This window comes from Triturus cristatus, chromosome 9 (genome assembly GCF_964204655.1).
Source record: "Triturus cristatus chromosome 9, aTriCri1.1, whole genome shotgun sequence".
Lineage (NCBI taxonomy): Eukaryota > Metazoa > Chordata > Amphibia > Caudata > Salamandridae > Triturus > Triturus cristatus.
In genome coordinates, this window is record NC_140592.1 from 346,222,431 (window position 1) to 346,248,903 (window position 26,473).

The 26,473-nt window shown below is 51.1% G+C and overlaps 1 protein-coding gene across 2 annotated transcripts in view; it reads right to left on the bottom strand.

Moving 5' to 3' along the window:
- Positions 1–26,473, bottom strand: part of FANCD2 (FA complementation group D2) — a 1,050,809-nt gene that overhangs the window by 14,254 nt on the left and 1,010,082 nt on the right. For both annotated transcript variants that reach the window (XM_085625116.1, XM_085625117.1), the window contains exon 43: positions 22,261–22,347. In XM_085625116.1, coding sequence (XP_085481242.1) covers positions 22,261–22,347 — 87 coding nt within the window. The remainder of the gene's footprint in view (positions 1–22,260; positions 22,348–26,473) is intronic.

The window sequence follows — 26,473 nt, forward strand, 5'->3', positions numbered from 1 at the left end:
CGTGCCTGATCTTCTTCAGCACTCTGGGCAGAAGTGGTATAGGCGGAAAGGCGTACAACAGACCGCAACTCCACTCGTGACGAAAAGCGTCGCCGAGCGAGTGCCGCCTTGGAAATTCCAACGCGCAGAAATGCTGACATTGCGCGTTCTCTTCGGTGGCGAATAGATCTAACCAAGGCTCTCCCCACTGCTGAAAGAGACCTTGCGCCACTTCGGAGTTCAGACGCCATTCGTGATCCATCATGCACCGGCGGCTGAGTTCGTCCGCTCTGGCGTTCAGAGAGCCCGCCAGATGTTGAACCACTAGGGTGACGCCCTGGTGTTCCAGCCATGTCCAGAGGCGCAGAGCCTCCTGACAAAGGGTCCACGACCCCACCCCGCCCTGTTTGTTGCAATACCACATGGCGGTGGTGTTGTCCATGAACACCTGCACGACACTTCCCCTGACAGAGGGAAGGAAGGCTTTCAGTGCAAGTCGGATCGCTCTCAACTCCAACAGGTTGATGTGGAGACGAGACTCCGCCGGAGACCAGAGGCCTCTGATCTCCGCCTCTCCCATATGGCCACCCCATCCCAGGAGGGACGCATCCGTCACTACGACATGCTCCGGTTGGGGAAGGGAGAGGCTCTTGCCCGTGACCCAATCGCGGTCCGTGAGCCACCACTGCAACTGCTGTGCAGTGCCCTCCGAGATCAACACATGGTCGGACAGGTTGCCGTGATGCTGGGCCCACTGAAACTTCAGGTCCCACTGCAGAGCCCGCATGCGCCGCCTGGCGTGATGCACTAGTAGGATGCAGGAGGCCATCAGCCCCAGAAGCCGCAACACTAGCCTGACCGAAACCCAGGATAGAGGCCGAAAGATGGGAATCAGGGCCTGTATATCCCGGACCCGCTGTTCCGGTGGATGGACCCGGAACTGCGCCGAATCGAGAACCGCTCCGATGAAGAGGAGCTTCTGAGAGGGACTCAGATGTGACTTCGGCACGTTGATGGAAAATCCCAGCAAATGCAGGAGACCCGCCGTAGTCTGGAGGTGGGAGACGACTGTCTGGGGCGAGCCCGCCTTCAACAACCAGTCGTCGAGATAGGGGAAGACTGGAACCCCTGATCTGCGCAGATGAGCTGCGACCACCGCCATCACTTTCGTGAACACCCGAGGGGCACTGGTGAGGCCGAAGGGGAGCACGGTAAACTGAAAGTGCTCTTGGCCCACCGTGAACCGCAGGTAACGCCGGTGGGCCGGCAGGACGGGGATGTGGAAATATGCGTCCTGCAAGTCCAACGCTACCATCCAGTCTCCGGGGTCTAGGGCAGCTAGAACCTGAGCCAAAGTTAACATCTTGAACCTTTCCTTCCGGAGGAAGGCATTGACGTTCCGGAGGTCCAAGATAGGGCGTAGGCCCCCTTTGCCCTTCTTGGGAACCAGAAAGTAGTGGGAATAACAACCACGACCTACTTCTGGGCTCGGAACGCGCTCGACGGCCCCCTTGGCCAAGAGGGCTGAAACTTCCTCGTGGAGAAGATTCAAATGATCCCCCGAGATACGGTGGTGCTGCGGTGGCATGGCTGGAGGGGTCGTCTCGAAGGGGAGGGAGTAGCCCCTTCGGACGATTTGCAGCACCCACCTGTCCGATGTGATGGACCGCCAGTGGAGCAGGTGATGGCGAACTCTGCCGCCCACTGGCGTGGAATGGGCCTGAAAGCTCGGACTAGGAAGGCTTTGAGGCGGATGCTGCCGCGGTGGATGTGGGCTGACCTCGTCGTCCTCCAGAACCGCCTCGGCGGAAACCACGTCCGCGACCGCGCGCAGGTTGGTTCTGCGGCTGGTGGCTAGGCGCACGTGAGGAGGCACCCCTTCCTTGGCCACGAAAGGGGCGAAAGGCGGAAGTTTGCGACCGCGGGGCAGAGAGGCCCAAGGACTTGGCCGTAGCCCGGGAGTCCTTAAAGCGATTCAGCGCACTGTCCGCTTTCTCGCCAAAGAGGCGAGTGCCATCAAAGGGCATGTCCATGAGAGTGCTCTGGACATCGCCCGAAAATGACGTGGACCGCAGCCAGGCGTGACGTCGAAGCGCCACTGTGGTAGAAATGGCCCTACCCAGCGAGTCCGTAGTGTCAAGCCCACATCGGATAGCATGTCGCGCTGCATCCCTCCCATCGGCCAGAGCCTGGGTAAGTCGTGTCCGGACCTCCTCCGGACACAGGGGCAGCACGTCCTCCACCGCATCCCACAGAGAGTGGGAATAATGGTCCAAGAGACAGGCGGTGTTCAAGGACCGCAGGCCCAAACTAAGGGAGGAGAACAGCTTCTTGCCAAACTGTTCCAGTCTCTTGGAATCCCGGTCCGGCGGGGCGGTCGGGAAGGAGGAATGGGAGGTAGAGGCCTGGATAACCAGGCTCTCAGGGGTAGGGTGTTGGGACAGAAAACTGGGGTCGCCCGGAGCAGGGCGGTGGCGCCTGGCGACGTTCCTATCCACAGGAGGAACTGTGGAGGGCTTGGACCAGGTGCCCTGCAGACGTCAATGAGGGAATCATTGAATTGCAGCAGAGGCTCAGTGGAGCTTGCTGCAGACTGAAGCACCTCAGTAAGGACGTTAGTCCTCACAGCCACGGCAGGCAGCTCGAGCCCAAGGGCTGCGGCCGCCTTGCGCAGCACCACAGAGAAAGCAGCGCCCTCCTCCGAAGCCACAGTCGGAGGAGAGACGAATCCAGTGTCTGGAGAGGTATCCAGGCCACTGGCCTCCCCCAGCTCATCTGCCCAGTCCTGTGACAATTGAGCCTGAACGGCCATAGGATCCTCGGATCCCTCCCAGTTGTCCCCATCATCCGATTCCTGGTATACAGGAGGAAGGAGCGGAGCCGGGCGATAGACATAATGTGTCTCCAGCGACACCGAACGCGGCGTCCATCGACGCCGGGCCCGGAGTGGGGCTGAACTGGGGCTCGACGTCGAGCGGAGTCGACGTCGGCGTCGGGGGTGGTACCGGTGTCGACGCCGGCAGAGGAGGCATTACGAGGTCGACCGGCGTCGGCGGGGACTCGGGAACGGGTCCCTCGGGCGCTTGCGGCGTCGAGGCCGGAGCCGTCAACGGGGCCGGAGCCACCGGCAGGCAAGGCAGCCCAGTCGGGTCCGCGGGGCCCGAAGGCGCGCCAGCGGGCGCCGACGGCAGAGCCAGACTCCTCATGGCCGAGAGGAAGGCACTGACTTCCGCCGGCGTCGCGTCAGTCCCAGGGACCGGAGGGTATGGGGACTTGCGCGGCGCCTGCGGCTCCGCCGGAGCCGCGGGGGTGGAACCACCCTGACCCTCGGCCGAGTCGCGCGACCGGGCGAGGGGAGTCCGAAGAGCGGTGTCGCTTCTTGGACTTCTTGGAATGCTTCGACTTACCCGAAGACTTGGATCCCGACGACCGATGGTGACGTCGGCTGCGGCTCCGCGACCGATCCTTGGACCTCCTCTTGGACCGGGATCGAGAGGCGCGCGGAGCCGAGTGGCGAATCTCGAGGAGCTTACGGGACCGCTCCCGTCTAGCCTTCGAGGTCAGGGCCTTGCAGTCCGAGCACGACTCCGCGTCGTGGTCGAGGCCCAAGCAGTAAAGGCACCGGCGGTGATGGTCCGTAACCGACATCAAGCGGTTGCAGTCAGTACAGGCCTTAAAACCAGGCATCCTACCGGCACCGGAGTCGAGACAAGATCAAAAAGGATCAAAAAAGTTAGTAAAAAATTGACTAAAAGGGGTAGCTCTCCCGGATCTGCGCTTACTGGCGCGGAAAAAAGAAGAACTGACGTCAGCGCGCGAGGGCGGCGTCTAAGTACTCCGACGACGTCATTCCGGCGCACGACGCCGACGACGGACGCGGAGCCGCAGACGACGCCTAGTGACGCGCAAGGGGTATTGCTGACGAAAAATCTTCCGGATTCAGTCTGACGCCTGGGGATATTCTAAGGTGAGGAATCTAACTAACGTGTTTCTTTCAGATACAAGAGCACAGAGCAAATGCAGGGTGAAAAAGTGTTGGAGCCTGAAAGTATGTCCCAACCTGCCAAGAGAAAAGGTAAGAAGACTGGGGAACCAGCTTCTGTTCAGCAAAAGGATCCGGACCCCTCTCCTCAGGGAGAGGACTTGGACACCCCAGAGGGAACTGAGCCTATGGAGCTTGACCCTTACCAGGTTGAACTCTTGGGCCCTGGGGGAACCTCTAGGGAAGAGCTGTGCCAGGGGCAGCAAGACTGTCCCACTCTTGAAAGCCTGAGGCAGCAAGCTGTTTCAGACTCAAAGGGAGATGTGAGTGGTACCTACAGAGTTTATTGGGAAGAGGGATTACTGTACACTGAGGCAAGAGACCCCAATCCTGGAGCCACCAGGAGAGTGGTAGTGCCACAGTTCCTCATAACTTTAGCTCATGACATCCCCCTAGCTGGACATCTGGGCCAAACCAAGACTTGGGAAAGGCTAGTTAGCCTCTTTTACTGGCCCCAGATGCACCAAAGGTGAAGGAGTTTGTCAGCTCCTGTGTTACCTGTCAAGCCAGTGGCAAGACAGGTGGCCAACCAGAGGCCTCCCTCATACCACTGACTGTGGTGGGGGTTGCCTTTGAAAGGGTAGGTGTGGACATAGTGGGTCCACTTGAACCTCCCACAGCATCAGGGAACACATTCATTCTAGTGGTAGTGGATCATGCCACTAGGTACCCTGAAGCAATTCTACTTAAGACTACTACAGCTCCTGCATTAGCCAAGGCCCTCATTGGTGTCTTTACCAGGGTAGGGTTCCCTAAGGAGGTGGTTTCAGACGGACGTTCCAACTTCATGTCTGCTTACCTAAACCACATGTGGAAAGAGTGTGGAGTGCAGTACAAGTTTACTACACCCTATCACCCACAAACCAATGGCCTTGTTGAGAGATTCAACAAGACATTGAAAGGCATGATTATGGGGCTCCCTGAGAAACTCAAGAGAAGATGGGATGTCCTCTTGCCATGCCTGCTTTTCGCTTACAGAGAAGTGCCTCAGAAGGGAGTAGGGTTTTCCCCCTTTCAACTTCTGTTTGGCCATCCTGTGAGGGGACCACTCTGTCTTGTAAAGGAGGGTTGGGAGAAGCCTCTCCAAGAACCCAAACAAGATATTGTGGATTATGTGCTTGGCCTACGGTCCAAAATGGCTGAGTACATGGAAAAGGCATCCATAAATCTTGAGGCCAGCCAGGAGCTTCAGAAGCACTGGTATGACCAAAAAGCTGCACTGGTTGTATTTCAACCTGGGCAAAAGGTGTGGGTTTTGGAGCCAGTGGCACCAAAGGCACTCCAGGACAGATGGAGTGGCCCTTACCCTATCCTATAGAAAAAGAGTGAGGTCACCTACTTGGTTGACCTGGGCACAAGCAGGACACCCAAAATGGTTATCCATGTGAACCGCCTAAAGCTCTACAATGACAGGGCTGACGAACAAGTTACTTACCTTCGGTAACAATATATCTGTAAGAAACATTAGTTAGTTAGATTCCTTACCTTAGAATATCCCCAGGCGTCAGGCTGGATCCGGAAAGATTTTTCGTTAGCAATACCCTTGCGCGTCGCTAGGCGTCGTCTGCGGTTCCGTGTCCGTCGTCGTGATCGCCTGGATGATGTCGGAGTACTTAGACGCCGCCCTCGCGCGCTGACGTCAGATCTTGTACATAGCTTTCCGCGCCAGGAACGCAGAGCCATGCAAGACACCGACACTGGTGCCATGAATCTAGGGCCCTGAAAGGGATGACCTTAACCCTAGATATCAGTTCGCAGAACGAGGAGGATGGGTGGGGCGGTAAGGAATCTAACTAACTAATATTTCTTACAGATATATTGTTACCGAAGGTAAGTAACTTGTTCATCTGAAAGAAACACGTTAGTTAGATTCCTTACCTTAGAATAGATACCCCAGCAATACCAACCCCGGTGGTGGGTCTGCGAACCAATATCACACCAGGAAGTCCTGGAGAACGGAACGGCCAAAGAAGCCATCTCTACGGACTTGGCTGTCCAGGCAGTAATGCTTAGCAAACGTGTGCAGCGAGGCCCACGTTGCTGCCTGACAAATGTCCTGCAGAGGGACTCCCCGTCCCAGGGCAGTTGTAGCAACTGTGGCCCGAGTGGAATGGGCCCTCAGCCCAACAGGAGGCTCCTTCTTAGCCAAGGAATAACAGGCCTTAATGGACAAAACGACCCAACGAGAGATGGTCCGCTTGTGCACTGCCCGCCACTTCTTAGCGCCCACGTAGCCAACGAAGAGTTGGTCGTCCACCCGGAACTGTTTCGTGCGGTCCAGATAGAAGGAGAGCGCACGTTTTGGGTCCAGTCGGTGGAGCCTCTCTTCCTCTTTCAGGGGATGCGGAGGCGGAAAGAAGGTGGGCAACGTAACAGACTGGCCGATGTGAAAGGCAGTTACCACCTTAGGGAGAAAGGAAGGACGAGTCCTGAGAACAACCTTGTCCGGATGGACAGAGAGGAAAGGAGGTTTAGAAGAAAGAGCCTGGAGGTCACTCACCCTTCTGGCAGAGGTGATGGCAACCAGGAAAGCAGTCTTAAGAGTCAGAAGACGAAGGGGACAATTATGAAGTGGCTCAAAAGGAGCGCACATCAGATAGGTTATCACCAGGTTCAAGTCCCACTGAGGTATTACGAAAGGAACAGGAGGAAACATATGAGTAATGCCTTTAAAGAATCTAGCAACAACAGGAGACTTGAAAAGAGAAGGCTGATCAGGAAGCCGTAAGAAGGCAGAAACAGCTGAAAGATATCCCTTGAGGGTGCCCAGAGAAGACCCCTGCTGGGCCAGGGAAAGAAGAAAGAGGAGAACTTCAGAAAGAGGGGCCGAAAGGGGATCCACAGTCTTTGCTGTGCACCATGCCACAAATTTGTTCCACCTGCAGGCGTATACCGTTTTAGTGGAGGGACGCCTGGCTGCCACAATGACATCACAGACTTCGGGATGCAAGTCAAATGGCATCAACTGTCACCGCTCAATCTCCTCGCATGGAAGTGGAGGCTGGACAGGTTCGGGTGGAGGACCGTCCCCTGCTGCTGCGACAGAAGGTCCTCCTGAAGAGGCAGTCGGGATACCAGTATCTTCGTGCCCAATCCGGAACCACATGGAAATTCCAACGCGCAGAACTGATGACATTGCACGTTCTCTTCGGTGGCGAATAGATCTAACCAAGGCTCTCCCCACTGCTGAAAGAGGCCTTGCGCCACGTCCGAGTTCAGACGCTATTCGTGATCCATCATGCACCGGCGGCTGAGTTGATCCGCTCTGGCGTTCAAAGAGCCCGCCAGGTGTTGAACCACCAGGGTGATGCCCTGATGTTCCAGCCATGTCCAGAGTCGCAGAGCCTCCTGACAAAGGGCCCACGACCCCACCCCGCCCTGTTTGTTGCAATACCACATGGCGGTGGTGTTGTCCGTGAACACCTGCACTGCACTTCCCCATACAGAGGGAAGGAATGTCTTCAGTGCAAGCCGGATTGCCCGCAACTCCAATAGGTTGATATGGAGCTGGGACTCCGCCGGAGACCAGAGGCCTCTGATCTCCGCCTCTCCCATGTGGCCCCCCCATCCCAGGAGGGACGAATCCGTCACCACCACATGCTCCGGTTGAGGTAGGGAGAGGGATCTGCCACTGACCCAATCGCGGTCCGTGAGCCACCACTGCAACTGTCTTGCAGTGCCCTCCGAGATCAGGACGTGGTCGGACAGGTTGCCCCGATGTTGAGCCCACTGGAACTTCGGGTCCCACTGCAGAGCCCGCATCCGCCACCTGGCCTGATGTACCAGCAGGATGCAGGAGGCCCTCAGACCCAGCAGCCGCAGCACTAACCTGACCGAAACTCGGGATAAAGGCTGAAAGATCGGAATCAGAGCCTGAATATCCCGATCCCGCTGTTCCGGAGGATAGACCCGAGTCCAGAACCGCTCCGATGTAAAGGAGCTTCTGGGAGGGACTCAGATGCGACTTCGGCACGTTGATGGAGAACCCCAGCAAATGCAGGAGGTCGGCCGTAGTCTGGAGGTGGGAGACGACTGCCTGGGACGAGCCTGCCTTCAACAACCAGTCGTCGAGATAGGGGAAGACTGGAACCCCTAATCTGCGCAGATGAGCTGCGACCACCGCCATCACTTTCGTGAACACCCGAGGAGCGCTGGTGAGGCCGAAGGGGAGCACGGTAAACTGAAAGTGCTCGTGGCCTACCGTGAACCGCAGGTTATGCCGATGGGCCGGCAGGACGGGGATGTGGAAATATGCGTCCTGCGAGTCCAATGCTACCATCCAGTCTCCAGGGTCTAGGGCAGCCAGAACCTGAGCTAATGTGAGCATCTTGAACTTCTCCTTCCGGAGGAAGGCGTTGACGCTCCTGAGGTCCAAGATAGGGCGTAGGCCCCCTTTGCCCTTCTTGGGAACCAGAAAGTAGTGGGAGTAACATCCCCTACCTACTTCTGGGCCAGGAACATGCTCGATGGCCCCCTTGGCCAAGAGGGCCGTAACTTCCTCCTGCAGAAGTTGCAAGTGATCCCCCGACATGCGGTGGTACTACGGTGGCATGGCTGGAGGGGTCGCCTCGAAGGGGAGGGAGTAGCCCCTTCGGACGATTTGCAGCACCCACCTGTCGGGCGTGATGGTACGCCAGTGGAGCAGGTGATGGCGAACTCTGCCTCCCACTGGCGTGGAATGGGCCTGAAAGGTCGGACTAGGAAGGCTTTGAGGCAGATGCTGCTGGGGCAGATGTGGGCTGACCGGCTCTCTGTTCCCCTGCTCCGTCTCGGCGGAATCCACGTCCACGACCGCGTTGAGGCTGGTTCTGCAGCCTGTGGCTAGACAGATGTGTGGGGGCGCCCCTTCCTTGGCCACGAAAGGGGCGAAAAGCCGAAGTTTGCGGGCACGGGCCGAGAGGCCCAAGGACTTGGCCGTAGCCCTGGAGTCCTTAAAGCGCTCCAGCGCACTATCCGCTTTGTCGCCAAAAAGGCGACGGCCATCGAAGGGCATGTCCATGAGGGTGCTCTGGACATCCCCGGAGAAATTTGTGGATCTCAGCCAGGCGTGGTGACGAATTAGCACCGTCGTCGCAATCGCCCTACCTAGCGAATCCGTGGTGTCACGCCCAAATCAAATCGAGTACCGTGCTGCATCCCGCCCCTCAGCAAGAGCCTGGGCGAGCCGTGTCCGGGCCTCCTCTGGACACTGGGGCAGCACGTCCGCCACCGTATCCCACAAGGAGCGGGTGTAACGGTCCAAAAGGCACGCGGTGTTTTGAAAGACCACAACCCCAAACTGAGGGAGGAAAACAGCTTCTTCCCAAACTGTTCCAACATTTTGGATTCCCGATCCGGAGGAGCGGACGGGAAGGCGGTCTGGGACGTAGAGGCCTGGATAACCAGGCTCTCAGGGGTGGGGTGCACCGACAGAAAGCTGGGGTCGCCCGGTGCAGGGCAGTGGAGCTGGGCCACGTTCCGGTCCACAGGAGTGACTGTGGAGGGCTTGGACCAGGTGCCCATCAGAACGTCAGTCAGTGCTTTATTGAACTGCAGTAGAGGCTCCGAAGAGCTTACTGGCGGTTGAAGCACTTCAGTGAGGAGGTTAGTCCTCACGGCCACTGCAGGGAACTCCAGATGAAGGGCTTCGGCAGGCCTGCGCAGCACCACAGAATAGGTTGCACCCTCCTCCGTAGCCACGGAGGGAGGAGAGATGAAGCCAGTGTCAGGGGAGGTGTCGAGACCACTGGCATCCCCCAGCTCTTCTGCCCAGTCCAGATCAAACTGGCACTGCTGTGCCAGAGGGTCCTCAGACCCCTCCCAGTCGTCCCCGTCATCCGACTCCTGCAAGACAGGTTGAAAGGACGGAGCTGGGCGGTAGATGAATTGCTCATCCATCGGCGCCGGAGACGGCGCCGGGCGGCACCCCTCCGACGCCGGACCCGGGCTGAAACTGGGGACGACGTTGTCCGAAGACGGTGCCGGCACCATAGGGGTCAGCGCCGGCGGAGGGGTCGTAAGGTCAACCGGCGTCGACCGGGATCCAGGCCTGGATCCCACGGAGGCCTGCGGCATCGGGACCGAAGTCAACGACGGCGCCGGGGCCAGAGCCGCCGGCTCGCTAGGCCTCCCAGTCGGACCTGCGGGGCCCGAAGGCGGGCCGGCAGGCCTCGACAGCGGAGCAAGACACCTCATGGCCACGAGGACGTCCCAGATCTCGCCCGGAGTCGCATTAGGTCCAGGGACCGGAGGGTATGGGGCCGGATGCGACTCCTGCGGCTCCGATGGAGCCGCACGGGTGGTGCCACCCGAACCCTCAGCCGAGTCGTGCGACCGGCGAGGGGAGTCAGAAGAGCGATGTCGCTTCTTCGACTTCTTTTTACTGTGCCTCGACCTACCTGAATGCGAGGACTTCGAACCTGACGAGCAGTGATGGCTGCGGCTCCGCGACCGGTCCCTTGACCTCCTCCTCGACCGGGACCTCGAGCGGCGCAGAGCAGCCTGCCGGACCTCAAGGAGCTTGCGGGACCGCTCCCGCCTAGCCTTCGAGGTCAAGGCCCGGCAGTCGGGGCACGACGGCATCATGGTCGGCCCCAAGGCAGTAGATACACCGACGGTGGTGATCCGTAACCGACATCAGTCGGTGACAGGCGTCGCACGGCTTGAAACCGGGCATCCCTACCGGCACCAGGAAGGAGGTCGACTCAAAAGATGAACCAAAAAGGTTAAGTCAAAAAGTGACTAAAGGGTATGCTCTTCCCGGATCTGCGCTTACTGGCGCGGAAAAAGAAGAACTGACGTCAGCGCGCGAGGGTGGCGTCTAATTACTCCGACGACGTCATCCCGGCGATCACGACGCTGACGATGGACGCGAAGCCACAAACGACGCCTAGCGACATGCAAGGGTATTGCTGACGAAAAATCTTTCCGGATCCAGCCTGATGCCTGGGGATATTCTAAGGTAAGGAATATAACTAACGTGTTTCTTTCAGATATCACCATGCTGATGGTGACTGATGAGGAACAGGAGGCAGAGAGTGAACCTCTCCCTGATCTCCTCTCCTACAGCCCAAAGATGGGTCAGTAGATGGAGATGCCTTTTCAGACACCCTCACTGCCCAACAGCAGACTGACTGCAAGCAAGTCTTGCAACAGTATGCCAAGTTCTTTCCTTGTCCCCTGGTCTGACAAACTGGTGTACCCATGATGTGGACACTGGTGACAGTGCACCTGTCAAAAACAAAATCTAGCGACAGTCAGACCAAGTCAAGGAAAGCATCGGAGCTGAAGTCAGCAAGATGCTGGAGTTAGGGGTTATTGAACCCTCTGAGAGCCCCTGGCCAGCCCAGTGGTTTCAGTCCCCAAACCTCACCCACAGGGTGGTAAGAGAGAAATTAGGTTCTGTGTGGACTATAGAGGGCTCAACTCTGTCACCAAGACAGATGCTCACCCTATCCAAGAGCATATGAGTTGATAGTCAAATTGGGTGAAGCCAATTTACTAAGTACCTTTGACTTAACTGCAGGGTACTGGCTGATTGGCATGGCCCGTGGTGCAAAAGAAAAAACAGCATTCTCCACACCTGATGGGCATTATCAGTTCACTGTTATGCCCTTTGGTTTAAAGAATGCCCCTGCCACCTTCCAGAGGTTGGTGAAACAAGTCCTTGCTGGGTTGGAGTCCTTCAGTGCAGCTTATCTTGATGATATTGCGGTCTTTTGTTCCACCTGGCAGGATCACCTGATCCACCTTGGGAAGGTTTTAAAGGCCCTGCGAACTGCAGGACTAACAATCAAGGCATCCAAATGCCATATAGGGCAGGGAACTGTGGTGTACTTGGGCCACCTTGTTGGTGGAGGCCAGGTACAGCCCAAGATCCAGGCCTTCCTGGACTGGGCAGCTCCAACCACCCAGACCCAAGTAAGGGCATTCCTTGGCTTGACTGGGTATTACAGGAGGTTTGTGAAAAGGGATATGGGTCCAATTTGACTCCCCTCACAGAACTCACCTCCAAGAAAATGCTAAAAAAGGTTAACTAGACAGTTAGTTGCCAAAAGGCTTTTGACACCCTGAAAGAAGCAATGTGCTCCGCATCAATTCTGAAGGCTCCAGATTATGCCAAGCAGTTCATAGTGCAGACTGATGCCTCTGAGCTAGGGATAGGAGCGGTCCTATCCCAGACCAATGATGAAGACCAAGACCAACCTGTTGCTTTTATAAGCAGACGGCTTCTCCCCAGGGAGCAGCCCTGGAGTGCCATTGAGAGGGAGGTCTTGCTGTGGTTTGGTCCCTGAAGAAGTTGAGACCATACTTGTTTGGTACCCACTTCCTAGTTCAAACTGATCACAGACCTCTCAGATTGCTAATGCAAATAAAAGAAGAAATTCCTAAACTGTTGAGGTGGTCCATCTCTCTACAGGGAATGGACTTTGAATTGGAACACAGACCTGAGACTGCCCATGCCAATCAGGGGCATAGCTAGAGCTTCTGGCGCCCGGGGCTATCCCTCAGATTGCCGCCCATGGCAGGTAGCGGGAGTGGGGGGATGCTGGGTAAAAAGAACGGCGAGCACTTGAAAGAGGTCCTAGAGACACGTGATATCGCTGCTAATAGTTACCTCGATCATGCAAGTTACATGCACATACATGACACAGGCCAAGGCTACACAGTTGAATACACCGGCAGTACAAAGACATACAATTGATGAACGGAATGCAGAACAAATCAAAACATTCACCCCCAGTCAAGAGATCAGGGTTAAATCCGTCATTCTTTTGCTCACCATGCAACCCCAGTTTAGACTTGGTCATATGCAAATCAAGACTGATTTGCATATGGCTGGGTTCAAAGTGGAATGGCATAGGGAGCAAAAAAATGAAGACTTTAGGCCCAGATCTCTGTACTGAGGTGAATGTATGACATTGTTCTACATTCTGTTCATCAGTTGTTCTTTTTGCAATAATAATATACAAGTACAGAAGTATCAAGGTTGACTTGTTTGCAACCTCCAGCATATTTAACCAAAAATATGACCAGAGTCCTATATGCAGTGGCAATGTGTTGGTCTGAATAGATGTTATTACACCTTCCTAAATTGAGGCTATTAATAACTCATCGCAATTTGTTTCTGCTTTTGAGCACTTCTCAGGACTTTAAAAAGTTCATGATTGTGTTGTATGACTGTCAGATGCTTGCTAACCAACATGATTTCAGATCTGTGCTGTGTTTATTCGCAATTGTGGCTGCGACTCTCTCGGTGATGGCTCACAAATATGACTGGACACTTTCATGCAAACTGCGTCCCCTGTCCAGCTTGCTGACCTGATTTCCCAAAGCTTGCTGTTGGCTTTTTGTTCTTGAGAGATTATTGATGCCGGAGTTGCTCGCTGTAGAGCCATTGTCTCCGGCCTGGGTCAGGCTTGCCCTCACAGCAGCTCACTTGTAGTCAGTGTCCAAGGACAGTCAAAACCTTGTCTTGTTACAAACCATTGCAAAGCTGTAAGAGGAACATGTCCAGGAATCAAATGTCACTTTAAAGTTTTAAGGTCCCGCCTTTGTGTGTAAGTGGCTCTAACATCCAGTGTCACACTGAGAAAGCATGAGCGGTTCTTGGTGGCCTTTGGTGAGAGGAAGTAAGAAACTTTTGTAAAGGCAGCTGGTTTCCTTTCCTTTCTTTTGCACCCTGCATTCTGAGTGACTATGGCTACTCTAGAGCCATGCATGTAAAACGTGGCTTGCAATAACATAGAACACATGCTTGTACATGCTGATCTCTTGTGATGAGCCTACACACATACTAGACCAGAAATTTCACTTATAAGGTGGTGGCTATGGAAGATCAAAATAAGGAGAAAAAATACCTATTAACATGTATTTGATAACACAAGTAAGAAGAGTAATGGTTTCATTCTCAGGAATGTTCTAAGATGAAATTGTTCCTATCACTCGCCAACAAGACCAAAGACAGCAATCGCAAATTTCGACCTGTAGCAAACTTCAGTTTCTTTATCGCCTGCTGTTCGGTGCTCAGCATCATGGCAGGCTGTCTCCTAAACCAAGGATAGCTTGAAACCTATGGTAATTAATTCTGTATCTGGGACCCCATGCTTCTTTACCCCTTTCAGTTCTGAGTTTTTTCTTGGAGATCCGATGAATTTAACCATACATAATAAATAAAACTTCTTAGGGAGTGGCAGTTTTCCTGATAGAGTTTTTTAGAGTGTAAGTCAAAAGCAAACCAGCTGAAGCCTGGAATGGCTTAGGTTCCTCTCACAAATTAAGTTACTGAGGGAAAGAATGACATTTTAAATGTGGCCGACAAATAAGCAAGAAATAATCTTTGTGAGATTTTAAAAAACCGATGGTAACTTCATAGCTTTACTTGATCATCCATAGGGGATAAAGGATGTAACGCACATTTTATAAACCCATAAAAACACCAAATAGCTTGTTTAAAGATTCAGAGGTCTTCACAAATAGGGTTAAACCTAACAGTGAAACATAGAATCCTAATAAAAGCAGGTGTGAGAACAATTGAGAGCTCCTTTAGGCATACATGACAGTAGACTCACATAGCCCCAACATCAGACTACAAGTGTCCTCTGCAATGCAGGTTGTTTTGTGTTCAGAAAGTTACAGCCAGTAACTGTATGCACACAAATAACAGAAGGGAGTAGTCCTTTAAAATCTAAAATATATTGATATATGCAGAAGTCAATCAGTGAATCAAAGTTGATACAAGCATGAGTGTACATCATTAAACGTTGCAAGGATCAGGTGCCTTTAAAGCACACTGTTGGGTTCAAAACAGAGATATTAGATTACATGCAGTAAGAAAACGATGAGCCATAGGCACAAAAATCTGGTCACAAAGTACTGGCTGCATATTGCGAACATTTAAGACTTTTAAGAAGTGCTATAGGTTTAATCTTAAAAATCCAAATCGTTGTGGGTCAGAATCTGACCTACCTTATGAAAATTAAGGTAGATCACAAATTGCGACACAGTACTACTGGATAAATTACAGGGATGGTGGCCTGCTGTGGTAAGCAGACCACCATGTCTGTAATTACTTTTTAGTCAATTACATTTTTTATGCAAAGTTGTGTAATATGCCAGTGGTCAAACGTTTTGATTTATGATTGCAAATGCAATAGGTATCGCAATTGTTTGATTTAGAGCTATTGGCATTGCAAATGTTAGTGTATTTCTGTAATAAAAAGAAGGTAAATGAAGCCTTTAAAGCATGCAGTTTAAATACACGTGACAAACAGTTTCCATTAAAATGACTGAGGGCCCCTGAACAGCTGTACTGTACAACCTCCTCATCCCCTGTCACTAGCAATCACCTCAGAGGCCTGCTCCAAATATAATTACCACTCTCCTTACGGTCAGATTTTGGGCACAAATATTTCTCACATCATGTATAATCACCTGGTTAATTATCAATAGTAGCCCTTTTCCCCTTCTTGGGCCTCTGTCTTCGGGGGGACTGGTGCTTGTCCGCTCTTCATAAAGAATGTCTTCGCCATGCCTTTGTGTTCAGGCGCCACTGCCCCCTCATGCTACTATCTCTTATAGTGAACCCTGGTTCTTAGGCCTCGCAGCAGTAGCTGCCTGATGAAACTAACTTGTGTGGTGTGCGGAGCAGGCCCTTTTCTTTTCCTGCTGTTTGGCCCGGCTCTGATACGATGCTCTCAACCTGCCTTTCAGTTCCATAATTAATGTGGCCACATCCCGACATGGAAGGCGTAGACATCATTGGCACGGAGAGCAGTGGTGTAACGAAAGTTGAGGGGGCCCCCCTGCACAGTACATTGAGGGGCCCCGCTCCGGATTTAACATAGCTGCCAAGGTTTCAGATTGCTATGTGTGACATTTTCATAATTTCAGTGTAATTATGAGTGACATTTCAACGACTATGAGTGACACTTTCTCGCAAGCAAATCAAGCAATGAAGACAAGGGAAACATATAAATATCAGAAATTACACCCATTAAAGTACAGCTGCTAATGTTTCAAATTGCTTATGTTTGACATTTTCATAGATTCAGTGGATTTATGAGAGACATTCAGTGACTAAATTTGTGAGGAGACACTTTCCTGCAACCAAAATCACACAATGAAGTCCATGGAAACAGACAAATATCAGAAAACACACTCATTTGTGCAACATGAAAGTCACACTCTGCAGCAGGTGCTTTTAAAGCTATTTGTTAATTTCTAAATAATCAGTACCCTCCGCCCCAACCGCAGCTTCAGGTGAGGCTGAACCACAAGTAACAAAGGGAACTCTGTGACAAAAGCGGCAACCCACTGAACTATCCACATACAATACAGTTCTGTAATATGCTGGTAGACTTTCTTTATAGCAGGCATATTAACTGTCTGCGCTACTTTATGGTGAGAGTGAAAACTATCAGTAGAGAACAGTATGACCTCTGGCCAGTGGGAACTTTAATCACCCGATTTATATGTGACTTTCACTTAGCAAGTCTCTTAGTGTTGCGAAAATAAAATCTGCGGCTTCGTACTGTCAAGCAAAGATATTAAACCCTTTGAAGTAATAAATCAGCAAAACAACTGCTAGTTTAATTAGACAAAACTCCCACCTTAGATGGCTCTGTATTTTCAGCACAGACAACTTTAGTGTGCCATTTGCACGGCGCTGTGCTGTGATGGGGCCCCCTCCCCATTCTCGTAACACATATTTTAAAAGGCAGGAGTAAATTATATTAAAATGTGACTTACTTAGTCTCTTGATAGAATGACGTACCGAGAGGAGCTGCTGTGGGACCCTGGAGATTGATTTCCTGTCTGTTCTTCAGAGTCAGAGCGAGCAGTGCTGCACTGCCTCAGCCTGTGCCACCTGCCCCCTATGAGACTCATCCTGTTAGTGGCGAGTCCGGGGCACAAGTTAGGCTCTGCCTGGGCAGGGCACAGCAACAGCCCATGGCGAGTTCAGGAGGAGGTGATTGGTTCTCGAACACCGGCTTCCTGCTTTTCTCGGCCTGGCCATGCAGCAGAATAGCGAGTAGTTTCCTGGGTGCTTGGGGCCCAGCTGGCGGGCAGGAAATTGAACATCCTGCTACAGCCTGGGCCCACGGACACGGCTCCTGCCCAACCAACAGTGTGTCCACGTGGGACCTGAGAGACTCCGGCTCTTTGTGCCTCAGCCCGTCTTATTGGGGGCTGAAATTCCCCTTCTCTCGGGTGATAAGATAGCGTGGTGTAACGTAACCTCTCCAGTCTTGCCAGGTCCGTCACATCAGCGCGTGGTGGCGGCTCGCGTTACTGCTGAATTTTAACAGCACTGTGCAGGGGCTGTCCAAAACATAATGCCCAGGGCCGTTATTCGTAGCGCTTTTGCGCGCTACATGATTGGCGGCCCTGAGAACCACATACAAGGTTATTATGCCGCGCACCGCACCACCACCACCACTATGCTAGGTGGTGCGTGCGTTGGCAGTTATTGCATGTCACGTGTGCAGACAGGGTTCCTCAGCGACAGACTCACAGTCGCGCACGTGGGGTGGGTGCTGGCTGGGTCAGTAACGTGTATGTCACTGTGTGACAAAAAAGGCTGCTGCTGTGTGCCACCAGGGTCGTGCAACCGCCGGCCGCCACCGCCCCCAAAATAGTGCCGCCTGGGGCGGACCGCCCCCTCCGCCCCCCCCTAGGTACGCCACTGATGCCAATGCAGATGGACTTTCCAAGTTCTTCCACTTAGACAATGAAGACTCTCTTAGAGAAAGGTTAGCTTCATCATCTTTCGTTAGGGGGGGGGTGTTTTGTGAGAAAGTGCCCTCTTTCTTGCATGGTATGCCCCCACTTTTTGCTGGATTGCTGATGTTCTTTGACTGAGTGTGCCCTGGGCTCCTGCTAATCAGGTACACAGGGCCTATGTTCCTTCCCTAAAATTGAATTGAAGTCTAAACCCAATTGGCATCTCTGGCCACATGTCAGCCCCTGGTAAATGGTACCACAGGTACCCAGGGCACTGTGACCAGAGTAGGCCTCTAAGGGCTGCAGCACTTATTGTGCCACCCTTAGAGGTCCTGTACCCTGACACACACACACTGCCTGTGCAGGCTGCGTGTCTTGGTGCAGAACAAAAGGATGAGTCGACATGGCACACATCTCTGTGTGCCATGCCCACAAACCACTGCCCTGGCATAGATCAGTCACCCCTCTGGCAGGGTGCACTATACCAGTGGTGAGGGTACAGGTGCATGAGCCCTGTACCCCTACCGTGCCCAAGTCCATTCTTGGGCATTGTAAGTGCAGTGCTGCCATTAAGAGTATATGGTGCTGGGAGTTTGTCATTACTAACTCCACAACACCATAATGACTACACTGAAGGCTGGGAAGTTTGGTATCAAACTTCTCAGCACATCAAACCCGCACTGATGCCAGTGTGGGATTTAATGTAAAATGCACAACAGAGGGCATCTTAGAGATGCTCTCTGAAACTCGACCAACTTCTAGTGACCTGACTGAGTGGCTGCTTAGGCTGCCACCAACAGACATGTTTCTGGACCTCTGGGTCGAGAGGCTGTTTCTCTCGGGGGCCTGAAACAATGCACATCCTGGGACAAGGTGCCAAGCCTCCTCCCCCAGGATGGGCAGGGTTCACAAAGGGGAAGCTTCAAAGGCATGCCGCCTTTGTGAGCCTCCCCAGACCATTTGCTGCTTTCAGCAACTGGTCCCCACTCGTTCTACCCTCCACTTTGGGCCGGAGAGCTGGTGGGAAAAACAAGTGAGGAAAAGAGGTGTGCCCGCCTCTGCCAACTCCACCCCTCAGGTGGGGGAGGCGAGGTGAAGCACAACCTCGAGTCCCCGCCACCTTGAGGATGGAGGGACCCAGCCAACCAGGGACAGGCTCCTGCTCCCCTCCCACTGGAGAGTGGCAGAATAGGGGGTGTATCTTTTGAGAATATCAAGGACCCCCTGTAAATGTTTAGGTAAATTCCTAGGACAGGGTAATAGACACAATGAAGAGTATATTCCTAGGCAATTACATTAGATATAGATATCAGCCACTCGGTCAAGAGATATAAAACTAAAAACGTAAGAAAAACTATTGATGAAAACCAGTGTACCATACAATAATAAAGGTTAAAACATTTTTTTAATTTTTGACAATATAGAATCATATTTTGTGTTTAAATCAACGAAGAACTTAAACACAATTCAATTTCTAAAAATGTACATAAGTTTTTAAAAAAAGAACAAAACTTTAACCACATATTAATAAGAATGCAGACACAATAACATAAAAAGACTTATTCAATAAACACAATGTGAAATAGTAAAAGTGAATCAAAATATAGACATTCAAAATAAGTGGAGTTGCGGCAATGGATTATCTTCGACGCGCGTTTCGGCGCAATGGCGCCTTCGTCAGGAAAGCCACACAATGTTTCCTGAAAAGATCAAAGGTACACTGGCTTAACATATGGAACAATATAAATTTTTTTGGTGTCGGGATGACATAGTTGCCAAAGAAATTGGCTGTGGGATTAAAATTAGCTCTTCCGAGTATAACAATTACATGCTGGAGAGGATGTGAGAAAACGAACCGCATAATGAGAAAGAAATAGATGATAGTGATGGCTAGATATAGACGTGAATAGGGGGTGTACCCACCCCAGGGAAGGGACCCATTGGTCCCTGCCCTTTACCTACCTGTAGCGCCCCTAAATTTAGTATTTAGGGGGCACCCTGAACCTTGCTTCCTCAGATCCAGAAACGACAAGTAAGAAGAGCCGTGCAGAGCTAACAAGAGGACGACGCCCACTGACTTGGCCCCAGCCCTAGAGGCCTGTCTCCCCTTGAACCTGCTCCTGCGAAATCCCGGTGTGTCCCACAGCCAGCAACCTCAAAAACCCCAGAGGACCTGCCTGCCTTCACTTCCAAGACTGAATCTCCCGTAAACACCGGACTTGTTGAAACTGCAGCTTCTGGATCCGGCTGGACACCGCAAATCCAGCCCACTCTGCACCTGCCGAACCCGGCCCGAGCTCGAGTGGAAAAACGCCGCGAGGAGGTCACCCCGGTGACCCTGACCCGAGATCCCGCGACCCCTGACCTGCCTCAAGCCTCCAGCCGACGCCTGCAGTCGAAACCCAGAAGGCCCCTCTAACCGTGACCCAGAGCTGGTAAGAAGATCCGACCCCAAAAGGCACCCCTGCACCCGATGCCCCACGGCCTTGTGTTCCCAAACCAACGGTGCCTAACCAACCCTTAACTTCTCAACTTACCTCTCAAAGTAGTGGTCGCATTCAGAAGTCCTTCGTCTCCCTGCCTGCAGTGCTTTTGCAAACCGGAGTTGCTCCATTGAAAACAACAGGGCACACGACCTCGAAACAGCACTCTGCACCCGACCGCCCCAGTGCTGCTGAGGGTGCACCTTTTGTGCTACTTTGTTTCCCCATTTGCCCTGACCTAAACCCTAGGAGCTTTGCTCCCACAACCCAGTGGCCTGCTTGCCAGCAGCCACCAACCAGAGGCCCCTTATCCCCATTGGATAATACTGGGCCTCAACACTCTGCACCCGGCCGCCCTAGCGCAGCTGAGGGTGCAACAACAGTGCATCACTGACCCTGGGGGACCCCGAGTCTAACCCCAGAACCTTAACTCCCACAGTCGATTACTTACCTGGGAACCGTTAACCTATTTTTCCTCCATAGGATAACATTGACAATTTTCTTCCAAAAAGATTTTAAGTGTGGAGTTTTGAAATCTAAAAATATTCAGTAAAAATCGCACAAATAACCAAAACGTATTTACTTACCTGTTTGCAGGAAATGTCTCAGTGCTGGATCTAAGTATCCAGCACTGGGTTAGAAAAGTAACGTAAAAAGTAACTTACCTATAATTTACTGAAAAAGCCTATTCATTACAATGTACTGTATTTGCTAAAGTGTTGCAACCTACTGCATCCCTTGTAAATCAAACAAAGTACAATTTCTATTGCATTTTCAAACTGTTCTATATTCAGCAACCTATTACTGAAAAGTATTTAATGCTTACCTGTGCTAGGCTTGCTTGGTTCTAAAATAAAACAACAGTATATTTTTTTATACAAAACAAAATAGCCTAGAGTTCAGTTCTTGACTGTGTGAATTCATTTGCTGACTTGAGTGTGTACATCAAATGCTTAACACTGTTCTCTGATACTGCCTTACTGCTCGACCACTTTACCACAAATAGAGAGTAAAGTTCTATCTAACTTTAACCTCTGCATACCTCTGGGGTCACTTGGACTATATACACACTATACCTCATTTTGGTGTCGTATATATAGAGCCAGTTTCCTCCACCATGCCATGACTGTTTCTGAACCCTGTCGTTTTAGTTGGGGACATCTTTCCTTGCACAGTGGAATTCAATTTGAAAAACTCACCAAACCTACCAAAAAAGGAGTGGAGCTCTGGATCTTCCTGCAAAGGTGTGGGAAGAAACAAACTGACTTCGGCGCAAATGGGTGGCTCTTATATACGTCTTAGCTCTATCACTTCTGAGGCACATCACAGTCCATGGTGAGCTGCACAGCGGCACTTAGTGGTGTGCAAGAGCACAGCTGTTTAATTTGCCGTATGTGGTATGGTGCCTGGGGAATATTCTAAAGGTGAGGAATCTGCACTCAGAAGTAGCCATCAGAAAAGCTGCTTTTTTAATGTGATGAAGATTGCAGGAGCCACTAAACCCTCATTGCTGAATGCAGAATGTGAGAAACAGAATTGCAAAAAGCATATTAGTCACAAAACGCCATAAAAGATGTGACAGGCCTGCTCATATACAGGTCAGTTTTAGTAGATTTACATAGAAAATACTCATTACAGAATTTACTGTAATAGTAGCAAGATATGTTTATATTGTTATTCTTCTAAGCCAATACTTTAAACTGAAGCACCACTTTTGAAATCACACTTCTAAAGTAACCATTTACTTCTCAAACATTTTGTGACAGAGTTGTCTACATAAATCGTGGAACCTAGAAATCAAACTCTATTGAATCCAAAGCTCAACGATAAATTTACCAAGCAAGGTTATTCACCATTATGCCAAAGAGTGTTTTACTGCAAATATTGTGTTTTACTATAAATACTGCTATATTAAATACCTTTTGATGTCTGTGTAGGTCAATATAACAAACTTTAAATCCTTGCTGCACTTCTGACAGTCAATACTGCTAAATTGAAAACATTTTCATAGTTGTGTGTTAATCTTGGGGAAGCTTGCGCTCAAGACATTACCTCCACTGCATCATCTGGTGGCAGCTGTGATGCCTGCTCTTCTTCTGCTTCACTTTCCTGGGTTGTCTGTGATAGGATTTCTTCCCCCTAAAGTAGAACATCCAATAAATAACAATTACAGAATTTAACAGCAAATAGTTACAACTGAAAGAAAAAGCAGTGGAGAATCCTCTGAATGAACAAAGCTACAGATAAAGACTTTTAGGCCTACTCAATTAAGTTGTAGGACTTTCTATGCCCATTCAGAAGTTCTTTTTAAATGTTTTCACAGGTACTCAAAGGTACTCAAACTGTTTGTCCATTTTGCCTTATAAAGGTAACTGTAATGGTATCTTCTGCTGAAACTTGCAAACAAGATTTTTCGTGTTCACGCAATCTTTTTTTTTTAATAATCAACTTTATCGATTTTTATTAACAATAATAGTACAACCACACAGTAGGTTGTCGGGATACACCATAGTTTGGTAATGGTATGTGACATGCAGGTAGCATCAAATAAAACCAATAAGAAGTACAGATGCAATGAGACTAGGGAGACATACTCGTCATGATATCACCTGACTCACTCCATTTGGCTCAGCCATTTACCCCATACTCGTTTGTGTTTCTTCGGGCAGCCTCTCGCTTCGTACACATCTTTCTCTTGCACCAAACACCAATCCAGTCCCTTGCGCCATTGTGCCACGGTGGTAGGTGCTAACCATATCTCGTTTTGCTATCATAGTGGCTGTGCCTAAGAATGCTTTGTCTTCCTGGGAGCCCATCAAGCCCTCCAAATCCCCCAGGAGGAGAACCAGAGGGGTGCGTGGACCTTCCATCCCAGCACATAGGAGAGTTTTGTGACTATGACAGTCCAATGCTTATGTGTTACTGTACATGACCATATCATATGGTAGAAGTCCGCAGGGGTCTCTGAGAAGCGGGCAGTCAGGGCTCAAGAGAAGCCAAACATGGTACAGTCTGGCCTGAGTGAGGTAAGCACAATACAGGTTGTAAGTTTGAAATACTCCAAGTCTGGAGGAAATAGTTATGACCCGCGGGGTCATAATGGCATTATGTCAATTGTCGTCTTCCAAGGGGCCCAACTATCACTCCTGCATGACCTGAGGTGATCTAGGGTATTAGGCACGTTAATGATAAGCGTTTGGTAAATCAGGTAGACGCTTCCTTTTCCTAACGTACACATCAGGAGTTTAGCTTCCAGTGGGCTGAACTCTAGGACGGAATTCTCATTGGGGACATGAGTGGTGAATGTGTGCCTCAGTTGCAAGTATTTGTAGAATTGTGTAGAATAGTATAGTTATCTTGCAACTCTTGAAATGTGCGTATACAGGTCCCAGACCAGATATCACCCAATTGTGTTATGCCAATGAGGTTTTATCTGAAGTGGCACCTACATTTGGTGGTCCAGATGCTTTTCTATATGCTTTTGGGACTCGCATGAAACATGGCTTCCTGGCAAAGGCTTGGAGCTGAAACGCGCGTGGGACACGATTGATTTTGGCCATGACTACATTGAATGTTCTCTTTGACTGGAATGGATGTCATGTCCCCATTGGTGAAGCTAAGTCCTTGATGAATTGTGGTATACTCCACATGGATAGAATCTTCATCATGCGTAGACACAGTTACTTCCCCGTCTCCACGCTGTGTCCCCTACCCCCTCCACCTCTGCTTCCCTCCTTCATTCTTTGGCTACCTCCCCTTTTCCCTTCCTCTCTCCCCTGAACACCTCTCCACCTGCCTGCTTTGTCAATCCTTATGCCTATGCTCCGCTTAATCTCCCTTCCCTCACCCTTTTACATTACCCCCTTAACCCTCTACACGCTATTAACCAAAGAATGTAACTTGTAACTGTTGTACCTTTTGTAACTATGTGTAATTTGTAACCTATGTAACTCTCCTCATGTAAAGCGCCCTGATACCTCCGGGTCTAGCCAGCGCTATATAAATCTCAAGTAAATAAAAAATAAAAAAATAAAAATCTCCCGAAGCCCTCCAGTGTGGTCACTTCTCTCAACCACGTGCCGTGCCATAGAAAGGTCTGGAGTACAAGTTTAGTTTCCCATTGCCCGGATCGCCATGCAAGGAAGACCGCTTGGGTCACTACTGTAATGGTGTTTGGGATCGGGGAGCCGTATAAGATCGCTATGATCTGGGGGAATCCCAGGAAGATAAGCTCTCGCTGGTACGTTGGATCGGACCATCCCGCCACCCCGAGAACCAGTTATTGATTACTAGGAGTGGGTCACCAGGTAAAAGTAGTATAGATTAGTCATCCCTAGGCCCCTCTCGTAGGGAGCATGTTTACAGTAGATAAGGGCCAGGCAGGTCTGGATCCGCCCCATAGGAACACTGTGGCTAGCCTGTTTAAGGTTTGGAACCAGTGGCATGGCAGGTACAGCAGGAGATTCTGGAAGGCAAAGAAATCAAGGAAGGATCATTATTTTATATACGGTTATTCTGTCCATTGGGTTTAATGGTAAGAATTTCCATTTGCAGAGATCATCTTTTGCTCAATTAGTCAGTGGGCTAAGGTTCAGGAACCAGGTGAGCTCTGGGTGGAGTGCCATCCAAATTCCAAAATAGCGGAAACTGAGGTGCCGAACCTGGATGGTGGATTGCCATGTTATACATTCCTGGGAGTCGGTTAGTGGTACCTAGATGGACTTGGCCAGGTGGACTCGTAGTTCTGACACCTCACTAAAGAGCAGGAGTATTCAAAGGCACCGAGGACCCGTCATCACAGGGGCAAGTAAAAAGAGCAGGAATGCAATGCGGTCCTCGCGGGCATCCTCCCACTGCCAGCTCGAACCTGGGCATCGCATCTAATGAGGCGAGCTAAAGGCTCGATCGCCAGGGCAAAGAGGAGGGGAGACGGGACAACCCTGACGTGTTCCTTGGCGGACGGATAAGGAGTCTGACAGGACACCGTTTACCTGAACTTGAGCAGTAGGGTTGGAGTAAAGTAAGCGGAAACGGGGTCCAATGCCTGCTCTTGATAGCACCTCTTCCAAATATCTCCAATCCACAGTGTCGAACACCTTTTCAAAAACTATAAGTAGTAAGGCCAAACTGAGCGAAAAGAGGTGCCGGGGCGCTAATATGACTTGAAGACGTTGAAGGCAGTGCCGAGTACTTTTGCAGGGCATGGAGCTACATTGGTTAGGGTGGATGAGTGTACTAAGCACTGGTCAAAGGCGGGTAGCCAGTATAGTGACATAAATCTTTACTTCAGTATTGATGAGTGAGATCGGGCGAAAATCTGGACAGGAGGATGATGGCGGTTGGGTCTTTGGTATGACTCCGATCATGGTCAAGTCAATGTCCGAGGGGAAGGTGCCCTTCCTCGCTGCCTCCACATAGAGGGCATGAAGCCGGGGTGTGAGGGCCACTCTAATTGCTTAATAATACTCTGCAGGGAACCCGTCAGGGCCTGGGTCTCTACAGAGGCCACAGCTGAGATAGCTGCTCCTACCTCCTCGACTGATAATGGTTGATCTCTCGGCCTGGGAGAGTTGTGGGAGAGATATTTCCTGTAGAAGGTGAGGTTCCGGCTCAGGCTCCATCTGTGGCACCGCTGTATAGGGACGTTGAAAGTACTTTGCCAAAGTCTGAACGATACCACAAAGGGTATGTTGAGTGTATCCCTCAGTGTCTATTACCTCTGGTATAATCCAATTTGCTTGGGGACGAGAGGCAAGCCTGTAGAAGAGTTTGCCATTCTTGTCTCCCCAGCCATAAACTCCGGCTGTAGATGTTCTCCACATCTGCTTTGCCGTTTCGAGGGAAATGTGACCGATTTCCTCCTGTATAAGCTCTATTTGCGGGGAAGCTTCAGCTCGGTTGCTCATAGTTTTTGTTCTCTCCAGGCGGAGGGCCTGGGCCTCCAGGCGGGAGAGGTGTTGGTTTTGGGTCTCTTTTTTCTTTTTGAACTATCCTTTGGCATACACTTTAATAGTGGCCTTGCCAGCAGCCCACCATGTGCCTGGCGATTGGACTGTGCCATAACTGAGCTGAAAGTAGGCCTTCATTTCTTCAAGTGCCCGCTTGTAGGCCTCATCTTGACGAAACAAAGCATTCATGCGCCATATGGAACACGCATCGCCAGTGGGGGATCCTAGACAAAGAAGAGGAGGAGCAATTGTCCGATATGCCACGGGAGAGCATTTCAATATGAGTGACTGTACAGCAATTTGGGGCAGGCATAAAT